General features: G+C 42.2%; 1 protein-coding gene across 1 annotated transcript in view; it reads right to left on the reverse strand.

The window, feature by feature from the left end:
- Positions 1 to 18459, reverse strand: part of PPM1H (protein phosphatase, Mg2+/Mn2+ dependent 1H) — a 143205-nt gene that overhangs the window by 39385 nt on the left and 85361 nt on the right. Inside the window, exon 4 of the mRNA XM_075148740.1 lies at positions 15525 to 15637. Within this exon, the coding sequence (XP_075004841.1) occupies positions 15525 to 15637 (113 nt within the window). The remainder of the gene's footprint in view (positions 1 to 15524; positions 15638 to 18459) is intronic.

An 18459-nucleotide genomic window follows, 5' to 3' on the forward strand; every position in this document is an offset into this window, starting at 1 on the left:
AAAAAGGCAAAAAATACTCAGAAAACCACAGGGTACAGTCACACTCTTATTCTTTTCAGAGTCACAGTAAAATAAAGCCGTATCTTTTCTACTGAAGTTGTCAGAACAGGATAATAATTCCTGCCCTGCATCCTTTAGGCTGGATAAAAAAGTATATTTGTATATGCCAAGTTCATTTCAGAGCTCACAAAAACATCCAAGCAACAAAGGCAAGAGTTATTTCAGTTGATGTCTACAGGGTATCCTTATTAAGTGAAATGCAGACACCCAGAGGAGATGCTGCAGAATCACTGATTGTAGAACAACTCTTTGCAGGTTTTAATCCCAGTTGTAGCTGACACTGTCTAAACTACTGGCTTCAAATGACTCATGCAAGCACTTTCCGATTATTGATTGGTCATATGTCATGTCAGAACATTTCTACTCCAACAGCAAATGGAAACGGCAAAGCAAATCCTGTTTAACACAAATTTAACTAGTTACCTGCCGAACGACGACAGGTAATGGAATGACTATAGATCAGCCAGGAGATTTCACATACACTTCTGCAAACAGCAGAGAGGAAATTCTCTCAAACACCTGCCTGTTGCCTCTTAACAATCTGCTATGCTGCATGCAAAATACGGTCTGATTCTTCCCTGGTGTAATGCCACTGGCTGAAACACAATGACAAGGGGGAAGAATTTACCCAGTATTCCTACCGCATTCTGTGGTCATGTATTTACTCACAGAATTGTGTTCTTTTATCTTTCCATTATTTATGCAGCTCTGTAAGTATAGTAATGCTCAGCGCTTTCGAAGAGCTGGATGAACTATGTATCATCCCAAAGATTTTAATGCCTGTTTTGGAGCTGTTTCTCAACCATCAGTAGATTAATTCAGTGTTTGGATAGTAGCAGAGGAGGCTCTCCTCTTGAATTTGCACAGAATTTGGTGTAGATAAAACAAGCAACTGTCACTTGGATTCCAGTTTCTATATGTTCTTTCTGTGATCTTTTCATCCTGTGGATGTGATATTTACGTGCTAGCTTGAATTAGCTCTTGATAATTTTATCAATTTGCTGGCATTGATTCTATGCCAGGTATTCTGAGAGCACTGTAATGCAACCAACAAATGCGGTAGGCACACGAAGACCGAAAACTTAACGTCTAAATTCAAAACACAGGCATCTTGAGAAAACCAGCCCGGGTACAAAACCAGCTTTGTAAAATTAGTAGCATTGGATAACTTCCCAAATCTTCTGAATATGATATTGGACTAAAATTGTCGCCGGATGACCACCTGCTATTGCTAGTATGCAAAAGGAAGGAGCATTATCAGAGAGGAAGGGAACTGTTCACATTTCTGAGATTCACGTGGCAAAGAACAGACAGGTACAGGATGGCGCTACAATGGGAGAGGTGGGAAAAGGCTCTAGTGATGAGGGGAAAACAGCTCTGCTATGACAGATAATAAATTCACTGCTCCTGGACTTCCAGTACTCCCTTGCAAATAATCCTATGTAGAAATTGGAGGTGGCAAGACTGCAACCTATATACTGAAGGCTCCCGCTGGCCCTCCACTGCTACAATTAAAAACAATATTGTGTGCTTGAAACAAGACAGACATGGTGGTTGTAACTCATTAATTTCTTGAGAGAAATTTGTGCAGAATTTTTGATAGAATTTTTTCCCTGTTATGGGATCTGAATACATTACAGGCTTACAAAAATGCTGTTCCAAATAAAAATAATTTTGCTGGAAATTTTTCTTTTGGATTTCCAAGACAGTCATTTAAAAACGAAATTAAAAACTGCACCACCTCTTTTCTGCAACAACGCCTTTGCTTTTATTTTTGCAATTCCTAAGGTATTCAGCTTTGAACCAGACTCATTTTCTCAAAGACAGTGGACAGTTTTTATAACCTTTTCATATGTAATTTGACTCACTTGAGTAGACCTCCATTTAAGGGGACTGTGGGTTTAGTACAGAGTAAGTACTCTGGCAACAGTCTAGACTCGACTGATCAAAGGAGCTGATCAGACACTAACCAAATTTTACACACTAGTTTAAGAGAGTCATAAGGGATCTACTGATCTTGTGCTTGTCTGAAAGAGCTAATATAAAAACACACATTGATATAACTGCTAGGGCATCAGCCTAATTTTTTAATTATCCTTTGCTTCCCCTTTAATCACCATTTCACAGGAAACCCATATTTTAAAGACCACTCAGACCAGTCTGGGGTTCACCTTTTTCTTTGTGCACACTGACATACTTCCTATATACATTGATAGCTATCATTCTCACTTCTATGGGTAGAATTGGGCCCTCAGGGACTCACATCATATAAAAAGCAATTCAGAGGCGAGTGGGTCAACCTTCCATAGCTCAACTTATTTTCACCAGAAATTGCAGCCACCTGGGATGAAAAGCACAACACAGCACAAAACCCCCCCCCCCAAACTTCGGAGGGGGGGAATTAAAGCAATGCTCTTGATACCTGATAAAACAGAGCCTCAGTTTTATGTTTTTCATTAATGTTTCCAGCAGTTGGACTTTATTCAACTTGAAAGTTACAGCTGCTCACAAGAGTCAAATGATTTGATCCGAGGAATTAGACGGCTCTAGATATGAGTAACGGGAGGGACGCAGACGTACATATACAGGTCATTGGTCTGAATTCGACTCTGGCGGGCTCATTATCCTCTCACCAGTCTCTTTACCTTTCCGCACCAGCTGCTTAGCAGTTTCATGACAGCTAAGGGTATTTCTGAGGGCCCAAGTGACAAAAACGGACACATTCGTCGGCCGTCTCACTGGAGAGGCTGGGTGCGAAAGCCTGGCCTGGGAGCCGCAACGCTCGGTGGGATTTTCCCCTGTGACTGAAGAGGTGCCGAATCAGGCCCTAATTGGGTTTGGAGACTGAGCTGCCCTTTCCGTGACCTCGCAGCGACAGAGCTGCCAAGCACCGACTGAAGGCTTTTCCCACCAACCAACCTCCAGAGCCCTGAATTCAATAGCCCAAAGTCAATAACCGCTCACGGGGAGGGAGCCCGGCTGACGCGGCAGCCGCAAACAGCCCAGCAACTGCTTTTAGAGACCCACTCTACACAGTCCTGCAGGACAATTAATTTTGACTTTACGCTTCCTAATGGACTAAGCAGCAACATGGCCGTTACAAGAGCATTACTGCTTCTGCCATGCATGAAAGATGCATGTACACAATGAAATAGGGCTCTGAAAGCAGTTAGCTCCCCGTGCACTGTGGAAATATGAATGTATTATTTTATATCAGAATACAGCTGTCCTATTAAACTGTCAGAAATAGCTACATAGAAAGCAAGAAGAACTCGAAGAGATGCAGTGCCCAGAGAGCATCTGATTCTGCCATGTTTAATAGTGACATTTTAATTTCAGCCACACTGGTGAAACACGTTATAGCAGAGCCACAGGGCAAGCCTGCCAAAGGCAGCCGGATGATTCATGGTTGCAGGGAACAAGTATGTCAACACTAACCAAATATCCTCTGATGACAAGGTTGCTTCAGACCCATACCAATCATTAATTTATATCACCAATGAAGTAGTAATTAAAAAACAAAAGTTTTTTTTTGGAGGATAGGAAATCGGAAGTCACAGATCTGCAGCCCCCTCAGTGCATTGCCCTCCACGCTCTGATGCCCTCTCCACGCAGCACCATCCACAGCGAGCAAACACACAGGAGAAACTCCTCTTAAATCTTGAGGCCACGGAGGCCATTAAGTCACTTATTTTGATCCCTTCTAAAAACAAACTATAGATTTCCCTGAGTCCCCTCCCCTCTTTTGAACCCAGCTACCTAACTCCCCACCCACGCAAACTACAGGATCGTACTTGCTCTTAGGTTTCACAGATAGCGCTCTGCACAAAAAAGAAAGCACGTTCCCTAATCCAGAGCTGGTAAATATTCACAGAAAACAGGAATATATTGGGGGAAAAAAGTCCCCAAAACAGCTGAAGTAGCCTAAAATGGAAGAAACAAAAATCTGATTTTGTATCTCTCTTCTGGCCACCTCACCGGGTATTTTCTGATCCAGGGAAGCCGTGCCCTGAGCAACTAGATGTGGAGCAAGAGATGTGCCAGCGCCTCGGTGCATAAGGCAGGACTGGCAGTCACAGCAAATCCTGCAGCAGGCTATGTCCACTCAGGCACATGCAAATGAAAAGAAACACCAGGAGCTTAAAAGGCTGCATGTAAATCTACAGAAAATACTACCTTTGTCTTTTGGATTGACATAACTGCATAGTCCATGATGATCAGCTAAATGATCTTTTGAGTATTTCAGCATTCACACAGAACCTTAAGTATATGGTTATTTTCTATACTCAGATTCAATCCTTTAAAACAGTATTTGGTGCTTTAGTATATATACCCTTTTAAAATATGTGGCGAATGAAGCAACAAAAGGGTAAAAATCTGCCACTGTCTTGTACTGCTGCTCTCACACTCAGGATGTAGCAACAACACTGGCTTAAGGAAAATATCAATATATCAATTGCTTTTGCATTTTTAATATGGATAAAACAGCCACCTCTCCTTGAATCAAGCAGGGTTTGTTTTTTTGTTGTTTTGGTTGGTTTTTTTTCTTTTTTTCTTTTGTGGAGAACAGAATCAGCTGAGAATTGCACAGCATCCTTTCTGAGTTCCTTATGAGAAACAAAGAGGGAAACTCATACATTTTAGAGGAAGCTATTGTTGGTTACTCTCATTTAATCATACAGAGAAAGAAACACTTTAGTGAACAAGGTCAAAAGTGTAATTTCACTGCTGTCATGGGTCTATTGGGATTCTGGTGTTCAAAACAAAGAGGCATCTCCTACTGTTAGGAGTATTCAGGGGACACCCTGATTCCGTTACACACTTTTTCAGCCAAAAATGATTTGAAACGCAACATTAAACTGCACATTTCTACAACAGAGGATAAAAATCTGGTAAAGGTGACAAAGAGAGACCGTTCGGAAAACCCTTTTTGACAGCGTATATCAATTCCAAGCCACAGGGAGGATGTATCCATTTTGTCAAAAGGTGTTAAGCATTGTGGATTCAGTACAGATGAAGCAGAAGTGTCTGGCCTGTCTGAAGAGGTATTAGAAATGTGTCAATGGAAAAGAAAGAGGGATTAAACTGACAGAAAGAATAAGGCAGGGTTTTATTACATTCAAAGGGGAACCAAGCAGTAGATTTTAATTAGGTGTGTCACAAAATAGCTGAGGAAAAAAAAAAAGTAAATCCTGGAACTATGGAATCAGTCTAGATGGGTACTTGTTTACTATGGTATCTAAATGCATATATTTAAAGAAGCCAAGGAAGAGCAACGCTAATATCTGGTGACCTTCAAACCAGTTCTGTTTATTTACCTTTTCTTTATTGCTAAGAAGTGATTATAAAAAGAGTCAAAAAAATGTTTCTCTCCTCTCTAAATGAAGTACTGGAACTTACAGCCATTACGATTACTGATGACTTTTAATACATTCAGCCCTGGCACCTTGGTTTCACTTATTACGAACTGAATTACTCTCCCTTAGTCCCACGCAGACTCATTTCTCAATGTTTCTTTAGAAACCAGGTGAACAAACACCTCACTGCACTGGCAATAATCATGGAACTATAGTGCAAAGCCTTTAAATGATTTCCTTAATTTTATGAATTAAGGCAGGCTGGGGATAGTGAAACAAACCATTATGTAACGTTTAGCTGGCATTAAAATAGGTCCCAGCGATGACATATCCATCACCATAAAACTCAGAGGTGAAAGCAGCAACCCTCAGCAACACCAATGGAAAAAAAGCCCTGGCTGCCTCCCACCCGTAATACCCAAGAGATGTTTCAAAAATGCCCCAACTCCTACTCAGCATCGCTACCAAGAAGAAAACAAGCAACAAACCAGGGAGGGGGTAGAGCCAATCAAAATTGCCTCTGTCCTCATTTTCCATCTACCGCCACTCAACAGTCCTGCCACTCTGGTTTCTTCACATTTTTCAGCACAAACATCAGGCTGTCCACAGAAATACTGTGACAGAATAGAAACACTGGATCATTCTTCTTTCAGCCGAACAAAGCCAACGCTAAGAGGGAACGCGCTCTCCCTGCTTGTGGCTCTTCCTGTGACAATGTAGTCTCATCGTGTATGCCGTGGTTAAAGCAGGCTGCTCGGACACATTCATTCATTCATCACTTGGGGGAACCTCAGCTCCCTCAAACCAACAAAAGGCACGAGAACTTGCCTTGGTGAAGTGTTGCACAGAGGCAGGGCTAAAGTAATTTCCTACATGAGCGTGCTTCGGCATTTCCTGCAGGAACAATGAAGAACCTCCCCAAACTTCTGCTAACGGCCTTTTGCGGACTGCCAGCCGCTCCAACCCTGGCTGCTCCAAGGGTTAACATCTCAGCAGCACAACCGCCGAGTACAGCCCTGCTCCTGCTCTGGCAGGACAACCGACATCAGGCATTCCAAGGTATTTCATTCAAGGGCCTCTTTTCATGTCCTCACACCAGGACGGAGCCAAGCGTGCTACACCCCTCCTGTGGCAACACGAGAGCCTCCTCCTGCCTTTGAAAAGAACCAAGGAAAGAAATTATGAAACCCAGTCCCTGCAAGAAACCCTGAAAGTGGTCTTTCAGAGGGACCTACAAGCACACGAGCTGTTCCCATGCACACATGTGTAGAGCTTTACATTGTTTCCCGACTCACTCATATTTACATTTCTAATGCTTATTTAGTGATTCCTGTGGAGAAGGCCTCTGGGCAAAATGAGGCTGCTGATACACTCTAAAGCCACTATTCTGGTAGTCTGTTTTTACTAAATGAATTTTATTATTTTTAATAAAGGATCACGAATGGGCAAGCAGAAGCTGTTTCTCAAAGCAAAATAATATTCATAGATTTTCACGGAAGAGCTTACTTCTCATCCACACTAGCACCTGAGCCAGTCAGCATCTTCCTTATTGCCACCAAAAATAATAAAAATCTGAATTTTTAGAACTGATCTCACATTCCATCCCATGTATTCAAGTAACAACTTAATAAGCAGCAGTTAAAGGGATTTTCTACTCCTGATGGCCTCCCTCTGCTCTATATATTGCATCCAACGGTGAGAAGCACTTGCCCGTCACCAACACTGTAACTAAATTACTTCAGTTGTTTCTGCATCACTACTCACTCTATAGTTTTAAATTAAATATAATACTGAGCTAGCAGGTTGTCCACAGAGGAGATAGCTTGGAGAAGACACATTGCCTGGTCATTTTTGACCCCAGGAGCTGCATGCTTCTAGTTCTCAGTGCCTCTTTGACGGGCTGCAGCTCCATTCCCCTGGGACTCTCCCGTGAATTCCCTGCTCTAGTTTAGGTCCTCAAGTGTATTGCTTGTCTGATGCAATCTAAGTATGGAGTTATTATTAGCAGTTGGCTTATTATTAGCAGTTGACTTTATTAAGTGTTTCATTTTAGTGCTAATTATACTTTTTTTTTGTATGCCCACGCCATCATTAACGGGATGGCTATCTATCTGTATGCAATTTTTTTGTTTGTTTGTTTAATCAGGAAACTCTTGCTATTGAACCAGCGGTGACTTTATATGTTCACCTATACACTCTTAGTATTGTCTACTCTGGTTCCAGTAGCGCTAAAGCAAAAGCCAATGAACTAAACTAAAATGCTTTGTAATTGTGTGTACTTTCCTGTTGCTTTACATCTGAACCCACCAATCTTTCAGAGGGGACTTCAGCTGGCAGCTAGGAAGCTATTACAAGCCAGTTTCTAGTGAGTTTATAGCGACAATGCTAGCACACAAAAACTGCCCGCCATCGGTTCCAGCATCCTTAGGTTGGAGATTTGCTGCCCTCATGGGATTTGTTTTGCCCATGATGATTTCAGTGTACTCTTCATTTGAACACAGCTAAGTCCAGCGTTGCAATGATGATACACCACCGCGTTTCTGTATCACGGCTGAACAACATGCCACCAATTACTCAGGCCGTGCCAGGGAAATGAACAAAGAAGTTCAGTCACGTCTCTGTGGCCAGCTCTGAGCCTCAGGACTGGTATCTGTGGAATCAAAGTCTTTTTCCCTGCTGTCCAGGATATCACATTCATCTCCAGGACGAGTTACTATGGCAACTAAACCTGGGCTTAGGGGATGAAGGCATCGCTGTGCAAGTTAGTGTTTATTTTGCCAGTAATATGGCTGGGATATGGCTGACCATGTAAGATGGAAGAAGCACGGTTTTTTTCCCCTCCCTGCTCTTCACTGTCTTACCATAGAGGAAGTCAGAATGACTTTTAGCACCGAAAGCATCACATCTACTTTGATCTCAGCTTTTCTGCTTAATTCAGCAGCAGTAGCAGGATATTGGAACAAGCTGGATCGAGAAGTAAAAGCAGACTGAAAGTCGCACTCTCCGCTCACTCCGCATCAGTGAATTTTTACCCAAGCCCTGCTTCATTCACCCATGCAGAAGTGACAAGGGAAGCCCTCGCTAAAAGCCCCAGGAGCGGGTCTCAAGCTGCATTGCGTAGCTGCTGCTGAGACTGAACAGCCTGGGCTGCCTGGCAAGCTCACTGAATTTAGGGGCTGAGACAAGCTTTCCAACACAGTAAGGACTGCAGCAGACATTCACCAAGCAAGCCTGGGGTGCTCCGCCTGGCCCTCCTCCCATAGTATGGATGGGAGCTAGAGGTCCAAGGTGCCCAGCCTGCTTAGCATGCCTTGGCCCTGGCCCTGTAACACTGGAATGAAGAACCTGCGTTTCTCTCTGTGGTCAGCTACAAAGGCACAGATTAAAAAGATGGTTTTGAGCTTAATGCACTGCACTGGGAGATCTGGATTCTGGTATATTTGCTGATACTACAAGCTGCCTCTATTAGAGGTCACAAGCTCTTTATGCATCAGTAAAGTACTGGTAAAAGAGTGATTAAAACTACATCTCGGCACCCTTTGCTCATCTTGCCTCAGACACTACGAGCTCTACAGGCTATACATGCAACATACATGCAAAGATGTTACTACAGTGGGAATTTTTCCTTCATCAGTGCTTATATTCACCAATAAAAATAGGCAGCAGGGGAATTTTTACTTGCAGTGGCAGCAACCAACTTTTTTTTGTCTGGCTTGATTAGTTAGTTTGGTTTTTGTTGGTTTCGTTTTTTTCTTTTTTCTTTTTTTTTCTTTCTCCTTTTTTAAAGGCTGAAAACCTATAAGAATTAAAGTTAATAGAATTAATCACTCCTGGAAACTAATACCAATGAACTGTGGCTTTCCAGTTTACTGATATTACTTAAATAGCCAAAATTCCTCTCCTTCCTCATAATCTGGAACATTGGGACTTCATGGGTAGATGATGTCTGCGTGGTTAGGACTAAAGACTTAACTGAATGTACCACTCATCGAAAATGTTTACAATGGCTTCAACACCTGCTAGATTGCCAGAGGCATTGCCATAGACATTGCTCTCCCAGGAAAAAACAAGAATTTGGAGAAGAGGCAGGACATTTGTTTTGTCTTCACAAGCCTATGAACATTTATTGCCAAATAAATTGTTTCTGCCAAGTCAGTGCTGAATACTGTGCTGGACATGCCAGTACCCTGGAACTTGTCATTCACTGGATTGCTAGAAAACGCTCTTCCTCATCACTGCACTTTGAGTGCAACGACTTATTTCTGATCCAACACCTTTTCTCCACACCTCAGTTGAAGCATTTCCTGAAGTGCCTCCAAAAACTTTACCCAGTATAAAAACCTGCAATACCTGAGGTTGCTGCTATTCCTATGAATCCTGTGCTCTTGCTTCTCCCTGGAAGGAGGCCAAGCAGGAGAAGGGGAACTGAAGTGCTTTCTGCAGGCCTGCAAGTCAGGCTTCCAAGGAAGAGAAGCAGGGGAAACAGAGATGGGACTTGGCCGTATCTCCTGAATGTGACTAAGATGTCATGCTCTTTTCCAACATTTTCAGCTAGGCAGAATCATACTTCTTCACCTACCAAACTGCAGTCAGTGAAGGAGACTGTATGTGGGAGAGACTCGCTTCATCTTGAATTCAGTCTCTCCTCACTACACAGGCTCCTGAGCAGACCAGGCTTAGGTTTTCTGTTGCCCCGAGATGATCGAGTATTTATTATTTTCGAGTGATTCCGTCAGAGAATTAATAATAATCTAAAAAGGGGATGTGCACATAGCTTGCCCAAAATACAGTCCATAAGTGTTGCTCTCGCGTCTTGGGAGGCATCTTCTGAGGATTTGGAGGAATTGGAACTTCAGAGGACGAAGAGGCGTCACCACGGATTGCGTGACCCAGGGTGAAAAGGCCCTGCGTGTGGTTCAGAGATTTGCAGCTCTTTTTGTCCCATCTTTAGGAGAAGACAGGAAAAAGAACGCTTTTCCAAACACTGCAGACTGGAGAAGCTTAGTAACTGAGTTAGTCTTTCCTCTAGAGACCTGTAAGTACTACGTATGAAGCACAGTTATTGTTGTTTATGCAGGCACAGATGTATGGAGACAGAGGGCTTAGGCAGACCACTCAAGCAAAACCAGGGAAAATACACACCATTTAGATCAGAAGATGGGTAGTTAAGAAAATCAGAAAATTAAAGTTTGTTAAAAATACTGTAAACCAAAGACTAAAGCAAACCAGTTCTACAACAGTAACATACTAGAACACTTTTTGGTTTCCATCCTTATACAGTGTTAGAGCTCCTGCTGGACTGCCTTGAGGAAGAGGTCAGATACCATGAACCACAAAAATGGGTCAGAATCATCAATTCTGACTTCTCAGAAATTCTATTTAAGCTACAGTGCCAGTCAGCAGATACGTGGCCATTTCCATGCCTCTCTCATTTACTTCATAAAAGCAGATTAATCCTGCAAATTTGACTTCCTACGATGAGAACTATGCATGAGGGAAGCAGCTGACAAGCACCATGACACGGAAGAAGAGGAAGTATAAACGTAGTGAGATTCAACACAAGCAGCAAATCCGGGAAGAATTGAAACAGTAAGCAAAGTAGAATTCAATTTTCAATTCACTATTTTATTACACTGGGAGTTATAAACACACTCTCCCACATCTGGGCACCTGAAGCACCAATGAAGTTGCTTAACCTGCACCCAGACGGAAGCACCACAAAAACATTCACTCAATGAGCTCCTATCATTTAACAATACCAGATGCCTTAGCATTAATTCTACACTTGCAAAAAGGAGGAGAAAATCTATTCTGGATGTGAGGATATATGTTCAAGCAGAGGGTGAACATGCCCTGAAAACATAAGCACAGGGGAGCAAAAGCAAGGAAGCAAAAAGATGATAAAAAAAATCTCATGAAGCAAAGCAAAAAATCCAGTGACCCTGCAAGTCTGTGAAGCCTCTGAAACATCAAGCTCTTTGCTTTGATCCCATCTTCTGCCAATAAATCAAAAAAGCCCAAGAACCCATTTGCAGATTTAGTGAGAGTTTCAGGGCCTATGGAAAAGTCAAATCAACTTGCGGTGTTCTGCTTCGCGCATAATGATAAAAGCACAGCTACCCTACATGGCTTCAAGCACAGCACAAAATGGCAGCGCCTGCAGTCTCTGAGCAGCCTCTTAGCCAGACAACATGAAAGTCAGAAGAACACTCGTGCCAAAGATAGTTAATATGATCATATTGCATTACAGTCACTGTAGTGATATTGGGCAAATGTTACGTTGCATGAGGCTATACAATAATTGGGCAGTAATCAGTAAAAACATCAAGTCCCTGTTTTACTACTGCTTCATCACTAGCTATAAAACAACATCCTAATAAAGAGCATAAAACTAAAAAGAAATGAGATTAACAAGGCGTGTTATGGCAGTTTAGAAGTAAAAGTCACTTTAGCAATATAAAATTGAACAATACTATTTAAAAGACTGAGCAGAGAAGATTTACTATTCCTTATTAAAAAAAAGCAGTTATTCAGAGGGCCTGGCCTAGTTACCATAGTGTATATGTCAAACTGGTAAGCAAAGCACACCACACCAATGCTCACCAGAAAAGCACTATATATTGGATAGCTGACTATAGCACTATCAGTCCCTAATTAGATAACCTTGCATGGACAACACTAAGTGCTCAGAGAGAGAGAGAGAGAGAGAGGGATAAACATTAGAAAAGGCTTTGGCCAATATTCAGACATGAATTTTGACTGTGCAAGTAGGTATATTTATGGCAGAGTCCAAGAATGATCAGACAAGCCATTAGAGAATGAAAGCGGATCCCTCCAAGTTGTTTTTATCAGGCTCTGGATACATCACCTCATTTTTAGTAGGGTTCTGGTATCATGTGCAGTTAACGTATAATTATTACAGAACTGTGATTGCATCGTTAGCAGAAGTTTAATTATATCATTGACATTAGTGATGCCATAACATCAAGCTCAATAATAGTTCACAACAAAACCTACAATTAGCACAATTTTTCCTCCCTTTTACACCAACCAAAAGTGTTCAGCTTGGAGAAGCCTAATAGTCCATACAGAAGTGAGCTAGGGCTGAACCTGAAAGGATTGCTGGCTGGTAATTTAGTAATATGGTAATTAAAGTCTTTTCATGATGTAATTACACATCAACTACAAAAGGACAGCTGCTATACAACACTGCCAGGGTACGTGGCATGAAATGATTAGATTTGAGAGGCTTTGGTGGTTAAACTGAATACCACAGACATAAGTCTGAGGTATAGCTGGCACCGCATAGCACATTATTATTCAAGTCTCACACTTGGCGTTTCCTTAGTCTCATTGTGATAGTAACAGTTTGTTGCATATACTTTGGTCTTGTGACGGTAGAAGCTGTTCAAAACCCACCTTTAAAAGCTTCTGCTGTTTTGAAGTTGCCTGGAATTATAAGACCTAACCTTCTTCTGGGCAGAGGCAGTACAAATGAGGTTTGCGTGAACCCAAAATGTTTATTTCCCATCCCTGCAGCACAAAACCTCCTCTCACAGATTCTTGTCTGTGGGAAATGTAGCTTGATTTATTTGTAGGCTTTTTACAGTGGGGGAGTGCAGAGGGAAGAAGGAGAGTGTGGACAGAGAAGGGGCACAAATGAGTAGATGAACTCAAAGAAACTAAAGCTCGACTGAAGAACTGAGGGTTTCAGCATCTAGTTCCAACAGCAACAAGCACAAGTCCCCTATTTGGGTGAAAAAACAAACCCCACCCTTCTTCTCAAGCACAGACAAACATTTTTTAAAGTAGTTTCCTTATTGTATTTCTCACTGCCCTCATTTGTATCTGTACAAACTGCAAAGTTGACCACGCAAGGCATGATACAGCAAAAAGGAACATATTTTTCCAACTAGCACGAATAAAACTTCTCGACTACGTGACTGGGCTCTTAGAAATACAGGAACGTACTGTGCACCCTAGCAGTAGGCGGACAACCTCAGAGCTGCTTTTCTAGTCCTAAAATGTCCTTTTAGTGACAAGGAGCAACTTAGATGTTTTGCAATAGCTGGTTTTCTCCCTTTCTGACGTGGGAAGTGGGAATTTGATGGGAGAGAGGCCCAGATCAACTGATCTTCTACGCTTTGAAGTTTTTATTTTCTTGAGCTACGAAAATCTAAAAGTGGGATTATTTGGAAGTGAAAGACTTTGGGAATCCAGAGAATTCTCCTCAGCATGAGGAAGGTTTCCGTGAGGTCCATTTGGAAAGCGCAAAACCAAACTATTTTGGATCTGGAGGGACCCTGTTACCTACAAGATGTGAGGAATGAGTAGGAAAATTTGAGTCCCGGTTCAAACAAGACCCAATCTTGCAGATGGCTTCCCTTCTTATTCCTGCTCTTCCTGTTTTTCTGAAGAGGTGTTTCTGATGGGCTTGATGAACTTTCAAAGCCTCTTGAAGAGTTGGTGGCTTTAATTACAGAGGATGCTTGGGTTAATTCCAGACCACTGACAACAAGTTTCTTCCTGTTGGGTGTCAGAGGCTGCAATGGAGCTGAGGCTGCTCTTGGGAAGCAGAGGAGAAATCCTGGGGGAACTGGAAGCAGCCAGTCATTTAAGAACAAAGATCTCAACTACTCAGAAGTAGGTCCTGCATGGCCCGTTTTACACAGCACACTTAAGAGACAATAAAGCAATTTAGCCAACCCAATGGAAGAGAATCAACTGTGCTTCAAGTACAATAGCACAGGAAAACATGATTATTTCTGATTTAATAGCAAAAGAGCTAAAATTTAGTGCAGCTAGTGGTTCTGATGACTAGATAGGTGGTCTACTCAAATACGTTTGCAGCTACCCTCTGTGAGGACTCATTTGACATTTGATGTGAAAAAGATTCATATATGTCACTTGTCAAGAGGAATTGGGTCAGCAATTTGCAATATAAACAGCAAATTCAGCATATTAAGAACAATCACCAGCATGAAAAGAATAGGAATTTTATGCACAAAGGATTTATCTGACTTCCTACACATTTTAAAGCAGCAAGAGGCAATAAAAATGTTAGGTTTAAGCTACAAAACATTTCGCGGGTGAGTGCTGTTTCTGTAAATACATTGTGCACACACACTACAAACATGAACTGTGCGCACAAACCTCAAACACAAATGCATAACTGTAGCAGTCTTCACCTAAAGACAATGCGGTTCAGTACCTTTGCAGACTTTCATTTCTCAGCTGCTAACTAAGGGAACACAGCAGTCTGTAGCATGCAGGAAACTATTCTCCCTGGCCTGTTTATGCAGAGCGCTGCCAAAGGAAACATGTGAAGATCTAAAGTCTTGCAAGACCAGCCTCATTATCTTCTCTCTGATGATGTTATGGGCAGAGAGTGAGAGAGAGGAAAAGAATGCAAGTAAGAGATTTGCAGTATGCTCCTAGCTTTAGCTAAATCAGAAGACAAAGAAAAAGCTTCTCGTCACAAGTCTTCAAGCATCCAACTTCTACATATAACAAAGCAACAACTCCTGAACAATAGCATTTAGTTCTGAGAAATGGACAAGTACACAAGCTAGAATAGGACACAGTAAAAATCCTAACCTGTGATAGCCCCTCTTCTCTCCCCTCCTCCGTGTTGCAGGAGCAGCAGTTATTTGCTTACAGATGATTACTTTCAATTATATCAAAATCTTAGAGCCAGGTGGCCTTCCAAGACTAAGGCTGAGGACAGGAGCCACAGGACTTCCTACTGAACCGGTCCAGCCCTACCAGCTGTTCTAGATGCAGTCACCTTGTCAGTGTTCAACTCACAATTCTACTATGCACCCAACATCTCTTCTGTTTCAATGGCTCTTTAGTGTCTTTCCACTTCCCTGCAACCATCAAGTCATTCAGAAACTGCTACAGGGACAGAAGTGTCATCAAACTCCCTGATTGCATCCACCACGCTGCTAGATATTGGAAGACTATCACTGCCATTTGCATTAATTTCTGTGAGGACCGTTAAAGAAACGGAATCCTCTTGTGATACTGTTTGCAACTAAGGAACTTGGTAACACCAGATCTGGGGAGTTTGGGACGAAGGAATAGTTGGGGAGACACCACACTTACCTGCTATCACCAGCATTTGCCACGTAAAGCTTCCCCAATAAATACACCACCACAAGGGCTGTGCAACCGCCAGAAATATTATACACAGTCCTCTCTCGTTCTATTTGCAAATCCTATGGGAAAAGAGAACAAGATTTATAAAGACAGCACTGCAATTAGTGTTTTAGAAAATGAAGATCCCCCTAAAAAAATAAGAGAGTCTTTCTTAAACTGCATGTCCCGCTGGCTTTCTTTAGTGTTGCAGCTACAGCCACGTGGTCAGGGAGAAGAATGGCAAGTGGAGGAGTACGTATTGCTTATAATACAAAGATGTTCAGGAAGAATCAGGACAGGAGACTGTAAAACATCAGGCATCAAGGAACAAATGGCAACTCTGAGGGATGCAAGGGAATTTGCTACGGAAAAAGCACCATGAAGGCAAAGATAAATGTAGCTTAACAACAGGTACCTGGTGGTATAATTGGAGAGTGCTTTACATAGACAGCAAATAATTAATGAGATCTAGCTACGACATGACTAACTACCTGCTCTCCAAAAGGGATGCTAGGGTTGCAGAGCATACCTTTACAAACAGCAGCAAGACACGCTCGTGCCACAAGGCTACCCTTCGGAAACAGAGGGAATGGGTGGGAAGGTCAGTAGAACAGTATTTACTGAAAAATACTACTCATTCACAGACTTTCCAGGATGAACCACAGTATTTAACCCTGTGTCTCATCTCACTGCTTTTATGAGGTCCTGAAAAGACTTAATTTTTATGCACGTGCACAGGCCCAAATTTAAGGAGGTACATACCTACTCAAATAGTTCTTCCTGTGTTTAGCTTCCAACTGATTCTGACTGTAAGAAATATTATATATAAAAAAGCCTTCCTGCTTAATAGACATGGAGAACACAAGTCACATCTGTCACCAACAATCAATCAAGCCCAGGAATAAAAAAATACATAAATATATACATATATATAGAGAGAGTGTGTGTGTCCCAGGAAAGCTTGGAGAACACAAAAGACACAAGGAAATGAGCTATTTTCCAGTACTCCATACAGTTTAAACAAAAATTGAAGTATATGCCAATGAATTCATTCTGCTGCCTCTTAGTTTAGTTTGGGGTAATAACAAAGCATGTTACAAATTACTCTCCTCTCCTGTGCCCAGAATCAAATCCAATTTCAAACTGGTCTTTCCTTGTAATACTGGATTCAAACAGGGAGCATCATTTAACATTGCTATTGCAAGTACTGGCAGATCTTTCCAGCTAAACCCTGCCTACTTGTATGTGTTTTTTATTATGAATATATTTGTTTGCCTCTGTGTATACACACAGAGAGAGCTATACTTCAGCCATTTTCATATTTGCACTGAGCAACAAACAGCTCAAATTGTCCACGCCTTGGGGTATGGGATTTAGAGCTTTATTTTAAAGCTGAATTTATCTGAAGAAAAGCACCACAACAAATGCAAACTACAACAGCTGCAATTTAATTGAAAATCTGCAGAGTTGGAGGAGGCCAGGGACCACGCTTTGTTTCCTACAAATTTCAGGAGAGGGAGGTGACCTGGGGCAGCGGCAAGGATGCTCAGCAGCACTCGGCTGCTGCCCCGAGCAGTCTGGGCAGAGGTGTCTGTCACAAATAACGTGACCCCTCGCTGGCCGGCATACGTAGGGACCGATCCCATTTGTGCCATGAATACAGTACTGAGGCGGGCGGTGTTGCGGAGACAGCAAGAACCGTGCAGCGCTGCCCGACGAGGCCATCCTCTGCTGCGCACGGGAACTGCACCCTGCTGCCGGAGAGACTCGGCCTTTTACTGCTGGCTCTTAGCCCGTGCTCTCTTGACTTGTGGTTTTCCCTTTCCTTTCCTCCCCCCCCCTCCTTTTGGAGGGGTGGTGATGGGGCAGTGAGGACCAGGAGGAAAACACCTCCAAGCTAAAAATCAAAGCTCGCAGAACCTTTGGTCACAGACATGGGCTTGTTATAAATGCCACTTTATCTAATCTTGCTATAGAGAAGCTGATTTTCCTCCCCATGGTTTCTATATATTTTTAAATTAAGCTGAAAAGAACAGTTCAAAGGAAGCAGACATTTCTAACCACCAAAATTATTTAAATTTACAAATACTACAGTGGATTTTTCCAGACACTGTCAGGAATTTTAAAAAGCCTTCATCTCCGCAGTTCAGAGTATCCTCTGAGACCTTCAAACAATGTACAATTCCTTACCTGGTTTCAGCTCCATCATACATACACTTGCAAGTGCTGGAATGCCTAAATTAAAATTTATTTCTTTCAATAAGCAGAATTCAGAAGCATCTATTATAGGAGAGAAGGAGGATAATCCTTAGGGCCTCATTTTCAGAGTTTCCTTGACTTAAACTAGACCTGTGTACTGGATTTTTTTGAATCATTGCTGTTCATGGGCTCTTCCATCTAGTTGTTGTTCAGAACTTGAATTTACTACCATGACTTGCCAGAGTATATTCAGTGCCATGCTTAATTTGATATTACATACTTTGTTTGACGTTTCCTTTTTTGAGGGGAGGAAAGGAAGGGGAGGCTTTCCTACAATTCAACAAGATTTGAGGGGAACACATAAATCAAAATAAAATAAAGCCCACCATTGCCACTAACTCATTCTGAGGTAGAGACATTGGTTTTTAATGAAATACTTTATAACAGTGCTGCTGGGAAAGTAGTTCAGCACAAACAGGGGCAAAAACCGCAGAACACCTCTGAAGTCTTTACTGGTATAAAGAGGTTCATCCTAGACAAAGTCTGAGTGCATACAAAGCTTTCCTCATTTTCCACCTGGAGAAGGATTTCAGAGCAAACCTTCTTCCCCCTGCCCTGTTTTCCTCCTCTTTTCTGTAGTATGCAGCTCATTCCCACATAGCAACCTGCGTGCAGGGGAAGAGCTGAGCAATGCTGGGCAGAA

This window comes from Calonectris borealis, chromosome 1, assembly GCF_964195595.1.
Source record: "Calonectris borealis chromosome 1, bCalBor7.hap1.2, whole genome shotgun sequence".
In the NCBI taxonomy this organism is placed as follows: domain Eukaryota; kingdom Metazoa; phylum Chordata; class Aves; order Procellariiformes; family Procellariidae; genus Calonectris; species Calonectris borealis.